The 15,841-nt window shown below is 37.3% G+C and overlaps 1 protein-coding gene and 1 pseudogene across 2 annotated transcripts in view; one reads left to right on the forward strand and one right to left on the reverse strand.

The window, feature by feature from the left end:
- LOC126707942 (replication protein A 70 kDa DNA-binding subunit A-like) overlaps positions 1 to 15,841 on the reverse strand; it is a 34,843-nt gene that overhangs the window by 17,545 nt on the left and 1,457 nt on the right. Inside the window, exon 2 of one of the 2 annotated variants that reach the window (XM_050407699.1) lies at positions 12,674 to 13,862. The exons of the other annotated variant lie outside the window; for it this stretch is intronic. Coding sequence (XP_050263656.1) covers positions 12,674 to 13,862 — 1,189 coding nt within the window. The remainder of the gene's footprint in view (positions 1 to 12,673; positions 13,863 to 15,841) is intronic. 2 annotated transcript variants of the gene reach the window in all.
- LOC126707948 (cell division control protein 48 homolog C-like) lies at positions 1,563 to 11,970 on the forward strand (annotated as a pseudogene).

Here is a 15,841-nt window from a genome sequence, read left to right on the forward strand (position 1 = left end):
TATATTTATTTTTCTTATAATTGTTTATTTATTTTGTTATTATTATCGATTAATATTTTTTAGATTAATTTCACTTTAAATGTTGTCTTTTAATTTTGCCCCCTCTGAACCAAAATTATGGCTCTGCCACTGCGTAGGGCCATGTTTTTTGCTAAGGAGCATGGGGTGTTAGATTGCATTTTTGAGGGTGATTCTGAGGTGATTATACAAGCCATCAAATCTTTGGATTCTTCTAATCCAGAGTATGGGAATGTGATTCGGGATGTTCTCCAATTAGTCAGTGTCTTTTCTTTCTGTAGTTTCTCTCATGTAAAATGGCAAGGAAATTTAGTTGCCCACTATTTAGCCAGGTCTTCTAAATTTGGTTGTGAGCTTCAAGTTTGGTAGAATTGTGTACTTGATGACATAGCTCCTATAGTCACTAGTGATTCCTTGTAATCCTTTTTATTTTCAATAATACACAGACTCATCTAGTCTGGTTTCTCAAAAAAATAAAAAAAAACTCTTACAATTTTTTTTTTCAAAAAAAAAAAAAAAAAAAAAACCTCACCACATCATTAGCCACCACCTCCACAACCACCATTATTGCAAACACATTGTGCACCACCACCAGATCGGAACCTACCACCACTAGTGACTCATAACCACCTCACATTCCTCCATCTAAGAGAAAGCAAAAAGGGACAAGAGAGAGAAGAGAGTAGTGTGAGAGGAGAGAGAAAAATGAATAAAAATTAAGTAGCATTGCTACAGTGATTTGCTACTTTTGCTAGTAGTAGATCATTGTAGCAATGCTAAGAAAGCCTAAACTTATTGAGAGGGATACTAAGATTTCTTAATTCTCCAATTTGGATGGTCAATACTCTATCTCCAAATTTTTGAGTAACAATTGAATTAATGTTTTGAGGATGCCGAGGTATTCTTAATGCTCATGCAAACCAATTTGGAAGGTCAGTACTATATTTCCAATTTTTTGAGTAATTAATATTTTGAGGATGCCGAGGTATTCTTAATGCTCATGAAAACCAATTTGGAAGGTTAGTAGTCTCTTTCTAATTTTTTGAGTAATGGTTGAATTTATGTTTCTAGATGTTGAGGAGGTAGAAACCTTTTTTTTGATAAATGGGATAATATTTCAACCTAGTACCTATTGGTTATGACATTTGTTTCATGATGATTGCTCTTTATTATCAGATTAAGACATTAATTGGTATATGATATAGGCGGGGTTTATTTTTAATCTCTCATTTGACGATAAAAAACTTTACTAACTAAGCTAAATTGAACCATTTTTTATTTTTTATATATTCATTTTTTAGGCCCACTCTTAGTCCACTCTGTTATTTTAGTATTGAAAAATGCATAAATCTCATTGAACTAAAATATTAACCACGGATTGGGATGAAAGGAAAAAAAAATTGACATTTAAAAAATATTTATATATACTTTTATTTATCATTTATTTTATTAGGTACTTCTTGAGAAAGTAAAGTAATAATATTGGAAGGTTGGTGGGGAGTTAGCAGATATATATACCCACTCTGTTATATGGGCTAGTAGTAGTACATTGGGTATGAGTTTAACGCATGAAAAACATACGCTGCTAACATTATAAGTAGGCTTTGTGGAGTGTGCAGCAGAATGAATGAAGAGAGAAATATTTGGTCGTCGGCTTGAATCTTTCAAGCTCAGGTCTAAACGTCAACGTTGATGAAATCGTGTTCCAGCGAATAAAGAAGCAGCCCTACACTATTTTTGTTCGAAAGTCCTTGGTATCTCTCTCTAAACACCAAACAAACAAAACAACACCCACAAGAAGAAGTAGAAGTGGTTTTCAGAAGATGAAGAAGCGAACAAGAGCTGATGAAGATGAAGAGAAGTTGGAGCTAATAGAAGATTCACATATTAAAAGTAGAACGAGTGCGGACACTACTCCTCAAACGACATCATCATCGTCTGAGGATTCAAGTTCCGATGGAACAACCTCCACGTCAGATGATGATGATAATGAGGTTCACATGTCAGAAGATGATGATGATGATACTAGCGAGGCTGAGAACAAGATTGAACAAATGGGAGGTGATAATGGTAATGAGGAGAGAGTGAAAGTGGAAGTGGAAGCTCAAGCTCAAGCTCAAGCTCAGAAGAATGGTAATGGTCTTGGTAATGGGGGAGAGGGGAATAATGGGGCCGAGGTTTAAGGATTTTGGAGGGATAGATAGTGTAATTGAAGAGTTAAAAATGGAGGTGATTGTGCCATTGTACCATAGAGAGTTACCGAGGTGCCTTGGAGTCCAACCCACGTCTGGGATTTGTTGCACGGGCCACCCGGTTGTGGCAAGACCAAATTGGCTCATGCCATTGCCAATGAGACCGGGTTTCCATTTCATATGATTAGCTCTACTGGGATCATCTCTGCTGTCTCTGGTATGCATTTCCTTTTTATCATCATCATCATTATTATTATTATTATTATTATTTTTATTTTTATTTTTATAACACTCTAGCCCGGTAAATCTTATGGGCAATCACTCCACCACTAGTTGTCGAGTAATGGAGGGGCATTCACCCCTAATGGGATAAACAGTTTATGCTCATTCCCAAGAGGAATTATTATCATTTTATAAGATAAGAGTTCAATATCTTGTTAAATTTCCTAAGGGGATATATGAAGTCATGGATTTGAAAGCTATGATCTTGGGGCCACCCTGAAGGGGATTCCTTCTTGTACTTACTCAGTATGTGTATGAAGTAACATCTATTAAAGTAACATCTATTAAATATTCAAGTGCTTGAAAAACTTTGGACACCCTAAGAGTGTACACCTTTGATTAATAGGGTGGTAAGGAATTTGTGAGTAAGGGGACTTAAAGCCTAATTTGCATTCTATCAGTATCGTTCATCAGTTTAATTTTCAAGGAAGTGATTCTTGTTAGATGCAGATTTTTCAATTTAAAGACATGAATAGGTTGATTATCTCGGCATTCAAAAATGATTAATTTTTCCTAGTTTTTGGTCCTTTGGCATAATTTCTCATTTTTATCCCCCTCTTCTTGCATTGGGCTTAATTGTTTGAGGAGCAGCTACTTTTTATTTTCCTAAAAATTAGAAGTCCTATAGTTGTTTCTCATTTGATGGATATTTCAGGTGCAGCAGAGGAAAATATTCATCAGCTTTTCTCTAGAGCATACAACACTGCACCGTCAATTTTTTTTATTGATGAAATTGATGCAATTGGTTCTAAAAGAGAAAATCTAAGAGATATGGAGCGATGAATTGTGACACAGTTGATAACTTGCATGGATGTACTTCAGAGACTATACCAGGCACATGCTAAGTCAAGCTCAGAAAGTTCTAATACGAAACCTGGCTATGTGCTTGTAATTGGAGCTACCAATAGGCCTGATGCCCTTGACCCTGCACTAAGGATGCCTGGATGATTTGACCGTGAGATTGCTATAGTTGTTCCAGATGAAACTGGAAGGCTTGAGATTCTTTCTGTACTTACACGCAATCTTAAATTGGAGGGTTCTTTCAATATTCTCAATCTAGCCAGGTCTACGCCTGGTTTTGTTGGGGTTGATTTGGCTGCCCTGGCTAACAAGGCTGGTAACCTTGCCATGAAGAGAATAATTGATGAAAGAAAGTCTGAGCTATCTGAATATTCTTCTATAAATGAGGAGCATTCTGAAGAGTGGTGGAGGCAGCCATGGTTGCCTGAAGAGATGGAAAAGCTTGCCATCACAATGGCTGATTTCCAGGTGCTTTTGTCTTTCTATTTCCTTATCGTTTTGTATCTAATATGCTCTCATTTATTCACTTGCTTACATTTTTAGGTAAGTGAATTTTGGTCAAGTGAATACAAATTTTATATTTTTTTATATTTTCTATTTTCAGTACTTACCCATTATGAATCAATCTTGTCTCATCACTCTAATTTAAGTGTGAAAGTTGAAAATGTGGAGATAACACTGTAGATATCTAGGTTTTTTATTTTTATTTTTATTTTTTTATTTATTTTTAGTGTTTTTAGCCACTGTCATACTGTATGTCTACCTTTTGGTGATCAAGACTGACAATTTTGATTGTATTGAAGGCTTTTGCATTTTAGAAAATGTCAATACAATTCTGCTGGTTTGTTCTTGTTTAGTGATTTTCTTAAATGATGATGCAAATTGCTATTATGTGGTGTTCTGCAGGAAGCAGTTAAAAGGGTTCAACCATCATCAAGAAGAGAAGGTGTTAAGAAGATCAAACAAAGAAGTAAACCTGAAGCAGTGTTGAATAAAGGAAGACAAACTCGTGTAAAGAGAATTACAGAACAAAAGAAGAAAAAGAGATTAAACGACAGTAGCAACAGTAGCTTTAGTATTTTGCTGAGAAAGCTACTTGTAGCATTGAAAGGAATAAGTTAAGCACGAGAGATGCACATGGGTATCTGAGGAGCTGTTACTGGACAGATGGCTTAAGGTTATTGGAGGAGTGGAATTTGGGAAGTCGTTGGGAAGTTGTTACAGGTGGTTAGGAAGGTTGTTAATTTCCCGCTCTTTTATTTTTCTGGTACAGTAGAGATTAGTTGTATAAATGTAAAGATATCTTTTGTAATTCATTCATTCTATTGTAATCACAAAACCAGAGCAATAAAATCTCTCTTTCATACAGAAAATTTCTCTCTTCATTGTTGAAGATTCTCACAAGTTTCTTTGATATTTTGCTTGATTGTGATGCTCTGTTTTTCGTTTCTGATCTTTAATATGGTATCAGAGCAATAATCAGGATCAGATCGTTGTTTCTTTGTTATTTTTTGGTTATTTTCTCTTGAATTCTCTGAGAATTCATCTAATCTTCTTCAAAGTTCGAAGCTCCAACAATGGCGACCGTTGAAGAGACTTCAAATAATCATTCATCAAGCAACAATCAAACTACCACAGCTGCGAATGGTGATTCTGTAAATCCATTCTATCTCAGCAGTAGTGATAACAACACTGTTCAACTCGTTTCTCAGAAGCTGATTGGAGGAAGAAATTACTTTCCATGGGCGAGATCAATGATCATTGCACTCACTTCTAGGCACAAGACTGGCTTTGTCGATGGCACGATAGCAGAGCCAAGTCCAGATTCACCACAATTCATTTTGTGGACTCGGTGTAATATGACAGTGCTCAGCTGGATTATCAATTCAGTATCACCAGACATTGCTTCTAGCATTATGTACACTGACAATGCTAAGACAATTTGGTTGGATCTTCGCCATAGGTTTTCTCAGAAAAGTGGCCCTAGAATCTTTGAACTTCAGAAGGAATCAGCTTACCTTGTTCAAGGTCAATTGTCTGTGGAAGATTATTACACGAAGTTCAAAGCCTTGGTTGATGAACTAGCTAACTATCAATCTGTCCCTGTGTGTAAATGTCCCTGTAATTGTGGAGCTCAAAGAACCACTTCAGACTTATATGATCGTGATCAAGTGATGCGTTTTTTGATGGGACTGAATGACTCATATTCAGCTATCAGAGGTCAAATCTTGCTGTATGAACCTCTACCTGATATCAATCGAGTTCTTTCCTTGATATTGCAAGAAGAAAAGCAAAGGAGTTTTAAGAATGGTGAATTCACTGGTTCCACACATCCTATTGAAGCCACAGCATTATACTCAAATGTTGGTTCTGGCTTTAAACATAACCACAATAACAAAGGGAATTTCAAAAGGGAAGGTCCTATTTGCACTCATTGTGGGAAGACAGGGCATACAGTGGATAAATGCTACAGGTTACATGGTTTTCCTCCAGGGTTCAAATTCAAGAACAAGTCCATGGCCAATCAAGTAGCTGGTTTTGGAACTACCAATCCTAATCAATCTGTTGAGGAAGTTATGATTTCAACTCCACAGTGTCCAATCTCTAAGTCTCAATGTGAACAGCTTTTAGCCTTTCTGAATTCACAGTCAGTTGGAGGAATACCTCAGTCTTCAACTTCACAGCAGTCTTCAAATTCACAGCAGTTAGCTTGCTTGAACACTGCAGGAACTAGCACTTCTCAGCCTTTGGCATTAAGTGCATCTACTTCCAATTACATCAACAACTTCTCAGGTAAAATTTCTGGTCATTCCTCGTTTGCCATTTCAAATCCTATCCCACATTCAACTGTTTTCTCAGCTAAAACAGTAAACAAATCAGCCTATGTTGAAACAGATTGGATCATTGATACAGGTGCTACTGATCATATGGTCCACTCCGAATCTGTTTTAGATTCTTTTACTTGTGTTTCTAATTCATATGTCTACTTACCAAATGGTGAAAACGTTTTAGTGACTCACATAGGAACTATGCATATCAATGACACATTAATTCTCACTGATGTGTTGTGTGTTCCTTCCTTTACTTTCAACCTCATATCTGTCAGTAAATTGAACAAATCACAATGCTGTTGTCTTATATTTCTTGGTTCATTTTGCTTTATTCAGGATCTTGCTCATTGGAGCACGATTGGTCTGGGTAGAGAACAAAATGGATTGTTTCTGCTGGATAACAAATACCAGGATTTGTCTTCTACTCCAGCCTCTACCTACTGTAATTCTGTTGCTTCTCCTTTTGATTTCTGGCATGCTAGATTAGGGCACCCTTCAAGTGGTAAACTTGAACTTGTGAATAAGATCATGCCCTTTGTGCAGTGTAATAAAACCACTCATTGTGACATTTGTCCAATAGCAAAGCAAAAAAGATTGCCTTTTTCATCTAGCACTCATATTTCTGATCATCCTTTTGATTTGATACATTGTGATTTGTGGGGTCCCTTTTTCCATTCCTACTATTGATGGTTACAAGTATTTCCTTACAATTGTTGATGACTTTTCTAGATGTACATGGATTTATTTGTTAAAAGCTAAATCAGAAACTCAAGTTCTTTTGCCACAGTTCTATGTCTATGTTGAAACTCAATTTAACAAGAAAATCAAGTGCATTCGAACTGATAATGGTACTGAGTTCCTGTTAAAAGATTTCTTCAAGTCCAAAGGCATTCTTCATCAATTGAGTTGTGTTGAAACCCCTCAACAAAACTCAATTGTTGAAAGAAAACATCAACATATTCTAAATGTGGCTAGAGCACTTAAGTTCCAATCCAATGTTCCTTTGAATCTTTGGGGAGACTGTGTGCTCACAGCTGTGTACCTAATCAATAGGCTGCCTAATTCTGCTATTAACAATAAAATACCCTATGAGGTTCTTTTTGGTAAACTACCTACCTTCTCACATCTTAGAGTGTTTGGTTGTTTGTGTTATGCATCCACACTTGCACATAACAGACATAAGTTTTTGCCTAGAGCTACTAAATGTGTGTTTCTTGGTTATCCATTTGGGGTTAAAGGTTACAAAGTAATGGATTTAACCACACATTCAGTGTTTATTTCAAGAGATGTGCATTTCCATGAGTCACTATTTCCTTTTCAATCTTCTGATCTTCCTCAATACCTTGATCCTTTTGATTCAAACACTTTGTCCTCACCTGTTTCTTTAAACCCTATTCCCTTGCCTATCATCTCAAATGAACCTATTTTACCTGACTTTCCAGATTATGCAGCAAGCACTTCTGTTACTGCAGAATGTGTTCCATTGGATTGTTCCATTGAAACTACTTCTGCTGCATCTGACACTGTCCCTGTCACAGCCTTACCTCAAGCATTACCTCACACTTCTCCACCTCAAATTAGAAAGTCTACTAGGACTCACAGACTACCTACCTATTTACAAGATTATTCTTGTTCCTTGCCTGCCACTAGACCCTCACCAGGTGGTCCCTATGATATCCATAATCATCTTTCTTATGCTAACCTTAGTTCTTCCTATCAAAGTTTTGTTCTTGCTGCTAGTGCTGAAGTTGAACCTGAGTATTACCATCAGGCTGTGCTTTCAAAGGCTTGGCAGGGAGCAATGGACAAGGAGATTGGTGCTTTGGAACTTAATCATACTTGAGATGTAGTTCCTTTACCTCATGGGAAGTTTCCAATAGGTTGCAAGTGGGTTTATAGGATTAAATATAATCCGGATGGCTCTGTGGAGAGATACAAAGCCAGATTAGTAGCTAAAGGGTATACACAGCAAGAGGGGCTGGACTATTCTGAGACATTCTCACCAGTTGCCAAATCAGTTTCTGTGAGAGTGTTGCTGTGCATTGCTGCTATCAAGGGTTGGCCTTTACATCAGTTGGATGTTAATAATGCCTTCCTCCATGGTGATTTAGAGGAGGAAGTGTACATGTCCTTACCACAGGGCTATCACAGCAAGGGGGGCTGTGCAACAGATGCTAGACCTCTTGTATGCAGGTTGAGAAAGTCACTATATGGTTTGAAGCAGGCCAGCAGGCAATGGCATGCTAAACTATCCACAACAATCACTGAAATGGGTTTTGTTCAATCAAAATCTGATTATGCACTATTTGTGCATTCAAAAGGCTCTAATTTTACTGCCCTCTTGGTCTATGTAGATGATATATTGATCACAGGCAATGATGCTCAATGTGTAGCAGATTTGAAAGCACTCTTGGATGTTAAGTTTGGGATAAAAGACTTAGGAACCTTGAAATATTTTCTGGGGTTAGAAGTGGCAAGGAGTGATAAGGGTATTACTCTTAATCAGAGAAAATATGCATTAGAAGTTTTGACAGACTCGGGTATGATAGGCTGCAAGCCTATGAAAACTCCTATGGAGCAGCATCTTAGATTGTCAAAGGATGAAGGAGAGTTAATTGATGATCCTTCACAGTACAGAAGGCTTATAGGCAGATTGATGTATTTAACCTTGACAAGACCAGACATCTGTTATGCAGTGAATAGGTTAAGTCAATTTTTGAGCAAGCCTAGGCACCCTCACATGGTGGCAGCTCTAAGAGTCTTACAATACATCAAGGGTACTCCAGGGCAGGGGTTATTTTTCTCAGCTAACTCAGATTTTCAATTAAAGGCTTTTTGTGATGCAGACTGGGCAGGATGCCCTGACACTAGGAGATCTTTGACAGGATATTGCATTTTCCCTGGTGAGACTTTGATATCCTGGAGGTCCAAGAAACAAAATACAGTATCGAGATCCTCAGCAGAGGCTGAGTATAGATCAATGGCTTCAACATGTTGTGAAATCACTTGGTTGCTATATCTGCTTGAAGACTTCAAAATTGAGCACTCCAAGGCTGCACTACTCTACTGTGACAACAAGGCAGCCTTGCACATAGCTGCAAACCCAGTATTCCATGAGAGAACCAAACATATAGAGGTGGATTGCCATTTAGTCAGGGAAAAGATACAGGCAGGAATGATTAAGACTTTTCATGTCAGGACCAATTTACAACTAGCTGATGTGTTTACTAAAGCACTTGGTGCGCCTGCATTCCTGGATTTGATTAGTAGATTGGGATTACTCAATCTTTTCAGTCCTCATATTACTTATCCACAATCATTGCAAGACTCAGAAGCTATTTCCACAGCAGAAGCAGCTCTGGTCTTGAGGGGGGCTGTTAAGAAGATCAAACAAAGAAGTAAACCTGAAGCAGTGTTGAATAAAGGAAGACAAACTCGTGTAAAGAGAATTACAGAACAAAAGAAGAAAAAGAGATTAAACGACAGTAGCAACAGTAGCTTTAGTATATTGCTGAGAAAGCTACTTGTAGCATTGAAAGGAATAAGTTAAGCACGAGAGATGCACATGGGTATCTGAGGAGCTGTTACTGGACAGATGGCTTAAGGTTATTGGAGGAGTGGAATTTGGGAAGTCGTTGGGAAGTTGTTACAGGTGGTTAGGAAGGTTGTTAATTTCCCGCTCTTTTATTTTTCTGGTACAGTAGAGATTAGTTGTATAAATGTAAAGATATCTTTTGTAATTCATTCATTCTATTGTAATCACAAAACCAGAGCAATAAAATCTCTCTTTCATACAGAAAATTTCTCTCTTCATTGTTGAAGATTCTCACAAGTTTCTTTGATATTTTGCTTGATTGTGATGCTCTGTTTTTCGTTTCTGATCTTTAATAGAAGGATTCTCTACCATTCCTAATGTAAAATGGGAAGATATCGGTGGGCTTGATTTCTTAAGAAAGGAGTTTGAGCGTTACATAGTTAGACGTATTAAACATCCAGAGGATTATGAGGTATTAACAATAATTGTTTTCTCATTTATTATGCTGTGCGTGTGTGTGTGTGTGTCTCACTTTGCAAGACTTCATTGGAAGTTTAAACAGAAAGTGTACGAGGGCTCTTCAAAGGAAGAACCTATATCTGTAAATGATATATATGTACATACATATATGCATAGAGGGATGGATGGATGGAATGGTTGAGAAGTTTGAAAATATATGTTCCACTGACAAGAAGGTAAATTTATCTTCTAGTTTGCTTCAACCAGTATTTCCCACTAAATTATGTTAGCTGAATTTCCTTGGGAAATTGTTGAGGTCTAGAGATTCAGCTAGTCAAGAGATTAAAGCTAGGGAAGCAGCCCTGCTCCATTGCAGGAATCATGCTGCTGGATATGCCTGGTGATTATCAAAATAGTATCTCCATAGTGATATTGAAGTTTTACTTTTGATATTTGGGTTAGGAATCGCAGAAGTATGTTAGAACAGGTGTTTCTTATTAGGAGAATTACCGGCAGGTCAATTCAGGCTGTTCATGATAAGGACTGTATAGGATTCATTAAAGTTTCCAATTTCCAGGTTAGCTTCACATTCGAGGGATTTCGTTCTATGAACGTCAATAGAGCAAAAAATTTTATTTAGATAACGATGCCAACTAAGCTATCTTGCCTCTCATGTCAATGTTCAAGGTTCCATGGGCAAGGACTTTCTATGTCTGAAGATGGCATAGTTAATGATGTGACTGAAATCATGTTATAGGTAAGAAGAATGCTGCAAACAGATAGGCTGCTAATTTTTAGTCTTTCACCCCCACTACACATGCACAGATCAAAATGCATATTGTAGTGGATTACTTTAGGCATAAAGGAATTTTTTTCTTGGCCAAAAAATGCGGAGGAATAATGGTGATATTTGCTGTCTATTCATCCTGTGCAGTTAGTTTGCCAATCTGGAATTCCATTTTGACATAGTGTCTCCGGCATGTTCACACTTCTTGATATGCTTGAGTTTCACTTGTAGCAAAGGAATCTTTATTTCTTCTGATTCTTGTGTTCTATTTCTTCTGATGGTGCCTTAATTAAATTTGGAGCCCTGGTGCATTTTCTTCATTTATTAGAAACTTTTTAGAGTTCTTCTTGAAAGCATAGAAGCCTAGAAGCTACATTCTAAATTGCTGATCTCGCGTCATGAAATTATCTGCATCTTCAGGGGCTTGGATTGGACTTAGATACAGGATTTTTGCTCTATGGGCCTCCGGGTTGTGGTAAAACACTGATTGCCAAGGCTGTGGCCAATGAGGCAGGAGCCAATTTCATTCACATCAAGGTTTGTCTCTCTGATTTTCCCTTTCCATTCTGTCTGTGTATCTGCAATGTTTGATATTTTTTCGTAATGGTGTTCAGTACATTGGTATCGTGAGAATCAAGTTGCACTCTGTCAGAAAAATAAATGTAATCGTGATTGTATTTTTGTTTGATTTTGAGTTCAAATACTTACTTGGATGGTCATGGATTTTGCTGATGGTTAGGGCCCTGAACTTTTGAATAAATATGTTGGAGAAAGTGAGCTGGCAGTTCGGACATTATTCCGTCGTGCAAGGACGTGTTCACCATGCATACTTCTCTCTGATGAGGTTTGTGGTTCTCTTTGCTTGATAAATGTCTATTATTGTTGTTGTGCTGTTGTGGTTATTTTAAATGTCATATTGTTACCAAGTTTGGGCTGGCCTGGATGGAATGACTGGAATGTTGGGATTTTCTCTTTCTTTCAGTAGTTGATGTAAATTACTAGCATTATCGTTTTGTTGTTGCATGGTGTGTTTCTGTTTCTTATTTATTAGAGAACATGGGTACATTGTCGTCTATTATTGACGAAGTTTTTTTTTTCCTTCTAGAATATGACCTTTTTTTTTTTTTTATCTTTTAACAATTCTTATGACTTACCGAGTAAATTCAATTATAAATTGGTAAATAAGGTTTTCTGGGCGGAGGAATGCATTTTTCCCATTTTCAAGAACACACTAAATGCAAACTACCCCCCCCCCCCCCCCCCCCCCCCCCCGCGGCAAAAAAAAAAAAAAAAGGTTTTAGACTAGCCCAGTGTCTAATTGACTCTCTTGTCTAATGGAATTCAAGAGTTAATGTGGATTGACTCTCGAACTAGTTTTTTGAACTGGTTCTGTCTTCTTCAGCAATCAAGGCATTAAGATTCTCTCCTAGGCAAGCTTGAAATTTCAGTTTTACAACTGTTTTTATGAAGCAGATAGTTGACAGTCATAAGAACCAACTCATGTTTTCACCACGAGATATGATCATACAAAAGTTTCAGAATAGTAAAAGACAACAAAGCAGAAACCAACACAATTCTAAACTCCTCAGATTAATAGAATGGCACTTATGATGTATCTTAATAAATTAAGTTGACTTTATAGTGTCTCTTTAGGCACTTGTTTAATATTAATACAAGATATACGTTTCAAGCAAAAGCAAGTCAATTAGTGTATGGAAATTGAGACAAACGGGATGTTCCTTCCTTCCTCATCAAACCATCTTCTCAGGCTGTGAGCTTCTGGATAATTTGGCTCAATAAATAGTTGAGTGGTAGAGATGGTACCCAATGACTTCCCATTGAAGTCATTTACTCTACCTGTTTTCACAGCTAGAACAGGGAAAAGCCCTGAATCACACATATTTTGCAGACTCTGTCCTTCTGCATTGCAAAAGTTTCCCCACAGAGTTAATTCAACACTTCGGCCAGACATGTCCTTCAAGTGTAGGATTCTCCGCTGAGTTTCAGTACCATTTTTTCTCATTATTGAAGCAGAGGGACTGACAAAAGTTACAATACCAATAATGTCCATAATGCTGTTGTTGTCCATGCCTTCAATATCACTTATATGACGGAAGTGAAACTGCTGCTGTGGAATTGAGCTGTCGTCGTCAAAGCAAGGCTGTACTATTGACGTGCTCTCTAAGAAAATTTCCTGGTCATTTGGGAGGTGGTTATAAGCTTTTTGAGCAGGTCTTAAGCTTCCCTTGGAAATCAGATAAACCTTACCAACTTCAATCTGGTTGAAGAATTGATCAGCCACAGCATTAAAGCAAGTTACCTGAATTTCTCCACCGTCAGAATCAAGAAGATAAAAACTGAATAGTTTACCATCACCGCGGGGATTATTGTAGTGCTTAAGTTCTCCTTTTGCTGTAACTCTAGCCTTAATTGTCCAATTCAGAGCAGCAATGGGAATTATCCTAGGGGGAGCTTCATTTCTAGCTATTGGTTCTCTGTTAGTGTACATTGAAGATGGTTGTTGATACACAGGCTGAGGTTGGTGGGAAGAGGTATTTAGAGGTGGTTGCGAAGCTTCTGATCTAGGGTTGCGGAAACTCTGCTCACCATATGAACCACCTAACGACACTGATCCAGGATATCCAGCACTAGACTCTGTCTTAGGGTAAGCAGCAGGCACATTTGGTGCAGCATATCTCCCTGAGTCAGGATTATTAGAATAAGCATTGCCATATGATTGATTTATTTTAGGAGGCTCCATAGATGCTCCAGCTGCATTCGGTTTATTAACCAGACCACCAACAGGTGAACTTCCAGGAAATGATTGGGGATTCCCAGTTCCTGTCCCTGGTTGGCCAGCTGGGGATTGTACAACCACAGGTTTTGCCACTGGTACAGGTTCTCCAATGAGATCACTTTTCTCAATTATCAAATCCAAATCAACAATGATAATAATCCTGCTTGCAGTCAAAAGAATCAACATGTCATCACCAAAATAATAATAGTCATGGAGCTGGGAAATTGAATGTAAATAATAGATAATGTATAATGACACAGAAGAAAAACTCATTAAATTATTACGTTTTCATAGGTAAATACAACTCACACACCCTCAAGGCATTAGACTAATTGCATTTCCCCTCCATGTTGTAGAGGTAGGAAATGTTATTTATTTATTTTTTTTATAACGTAGGAGAACTTCACTCAGATTAGTTGCACGTCATATAAAATATTGCACAACAATCCTCACTGTTAATCAAACTCTTTCGAACAATTGACCTTACCCGCTAGAATCAGTTATGAGGTAATTCAAGGACTTTTCAACCCTAACAAGTTGAGTAGTTTATCCTCGTGCCCAGGAGGCAGAGGTAGTAAATGTTATTTGGTCGAAAGACCATTTATTGCACAAAATAAGAACTTCCAAAATAGGAAACTTCTACTCATATAAGGAAAAGCATGTCTTACAACGAAAAAGACAAACGCAATCCACTTAAGATTGGACTGCTTACCATATACAGAGATAAAGGCAATTACTAAATAACCCTGAACATGACCTTTCTAAATTTAGGCATAACTGAACAAGATACAGGATAACAAATTTGACCATGTCCCACCATAACAACACTCTAATGAGGCAACTGTGGTGGGACATGGGACTTCAAAAACATACATTAATAATCTGGTGTCCCATCAACCAAATAGTGGAGGATTCTTTCATAAAATATAATAATTGTATGTAAAATAGAAGTAGAAGATTCACTGGGTGGGTGTAAAGAAATGTCAGAGAGAAAAAAAAAAAAAAAAAAAAAAAAAAAAAAAAAAAAAAAACTGACAAAAGATACCTTACTAATTTATGTAACTGAAGACGATTTTATTGAACTCTCTTTTTACCTATAATAAAAAAAAAAGGACGATTTTAGAAGACTAGGACTAGTGAAACAAACTAATATCCCAAGTTCCAACGGTAAAGTTCACCTTCCCGACTTCCTTTATGACAAACTGGAATAAAAACTATATGACTACGAGCAATGCTTTTAATTGGTATGTTACACATCTAATGGGTCTTGAACCCAAGACTTCACTCTCCACCGCTCTTACATTCTCCACCTTGCTCTTACATGAGGAGGCGTTGGTTGACCTAGTGCTCAATGGAAAAGGCTAATTAGAAATGAATTCATCAATCAACTAAAAGGATCTTATGCTTCCAACAGTGTTACAGACAACATTTTACTAAGACACATGGTAGGATATCAGCAATAGCAAGTGTCACTTCCTCGGTTCAATATTAAATTATTAATGATGGTTGGTGCGCTTAAGATTTAAGGCATGATAAAAGGTTTTAAATTTAAAGATATTTATGTCAAAATAATATTAGAGTATCTTCATTTTTCTGATAGTATAAAGCTTATCACATGACTCTCCCTGTCCAAGAGTGCATGGCCATGTGAAAACATTGGTAAACAGAAATTTACAAAGGAGAAAGAATACCATCAAGTTTATGAATCTGGGTGTAAAGTATACCGTCAAAGTTGAAAAACCTTGTTCATTCTCTTAAGATTGGTCAGACATGAGAATAATTTTGATTGAAGAGAAGGGTTCAAGTGAGAGCCCAGCATTAGTGGCATCCTTTGTGGTGCCCCATGTTTGTGGTTTGAACCACACCCCCCTCCCCCCATCTACCTATCAAAAAATCTTTATTTTATTATTTATTTATTTTTATAAAACTCAATTTGAGGGTGGGAGATTTGATCCTTGGATGTCTCCCTTGAAGACACCAATTAGAAGAGCCAACTAATTGAGTTATAAGACTCTTAGATGCTCATCAAAAAAAATTTTTTTGCATGGCTGGAAAAAACTTCCTTGACACTAATGAGTTTACCTTGCAAAGATATGGGAAATGAAACCCGTCCTCCTCTTTTTCACTTCACCTTATGAT

The sequence above is a fragment of the Quercus robur genome, chromosome 12 (genome assembly GCF_932294415.1).
Source record: "Quercus robur chromosome 12, dhQueRobu3.1, whole genome shotgun sequence".
NCBI classification, from domain to species: domain Eukaryota; kingdom Viridiplantae; phylum Streptophyta; class Magnoliopsida; order Fagales; family Fagaceae; genus Quercus; species Quercus robur.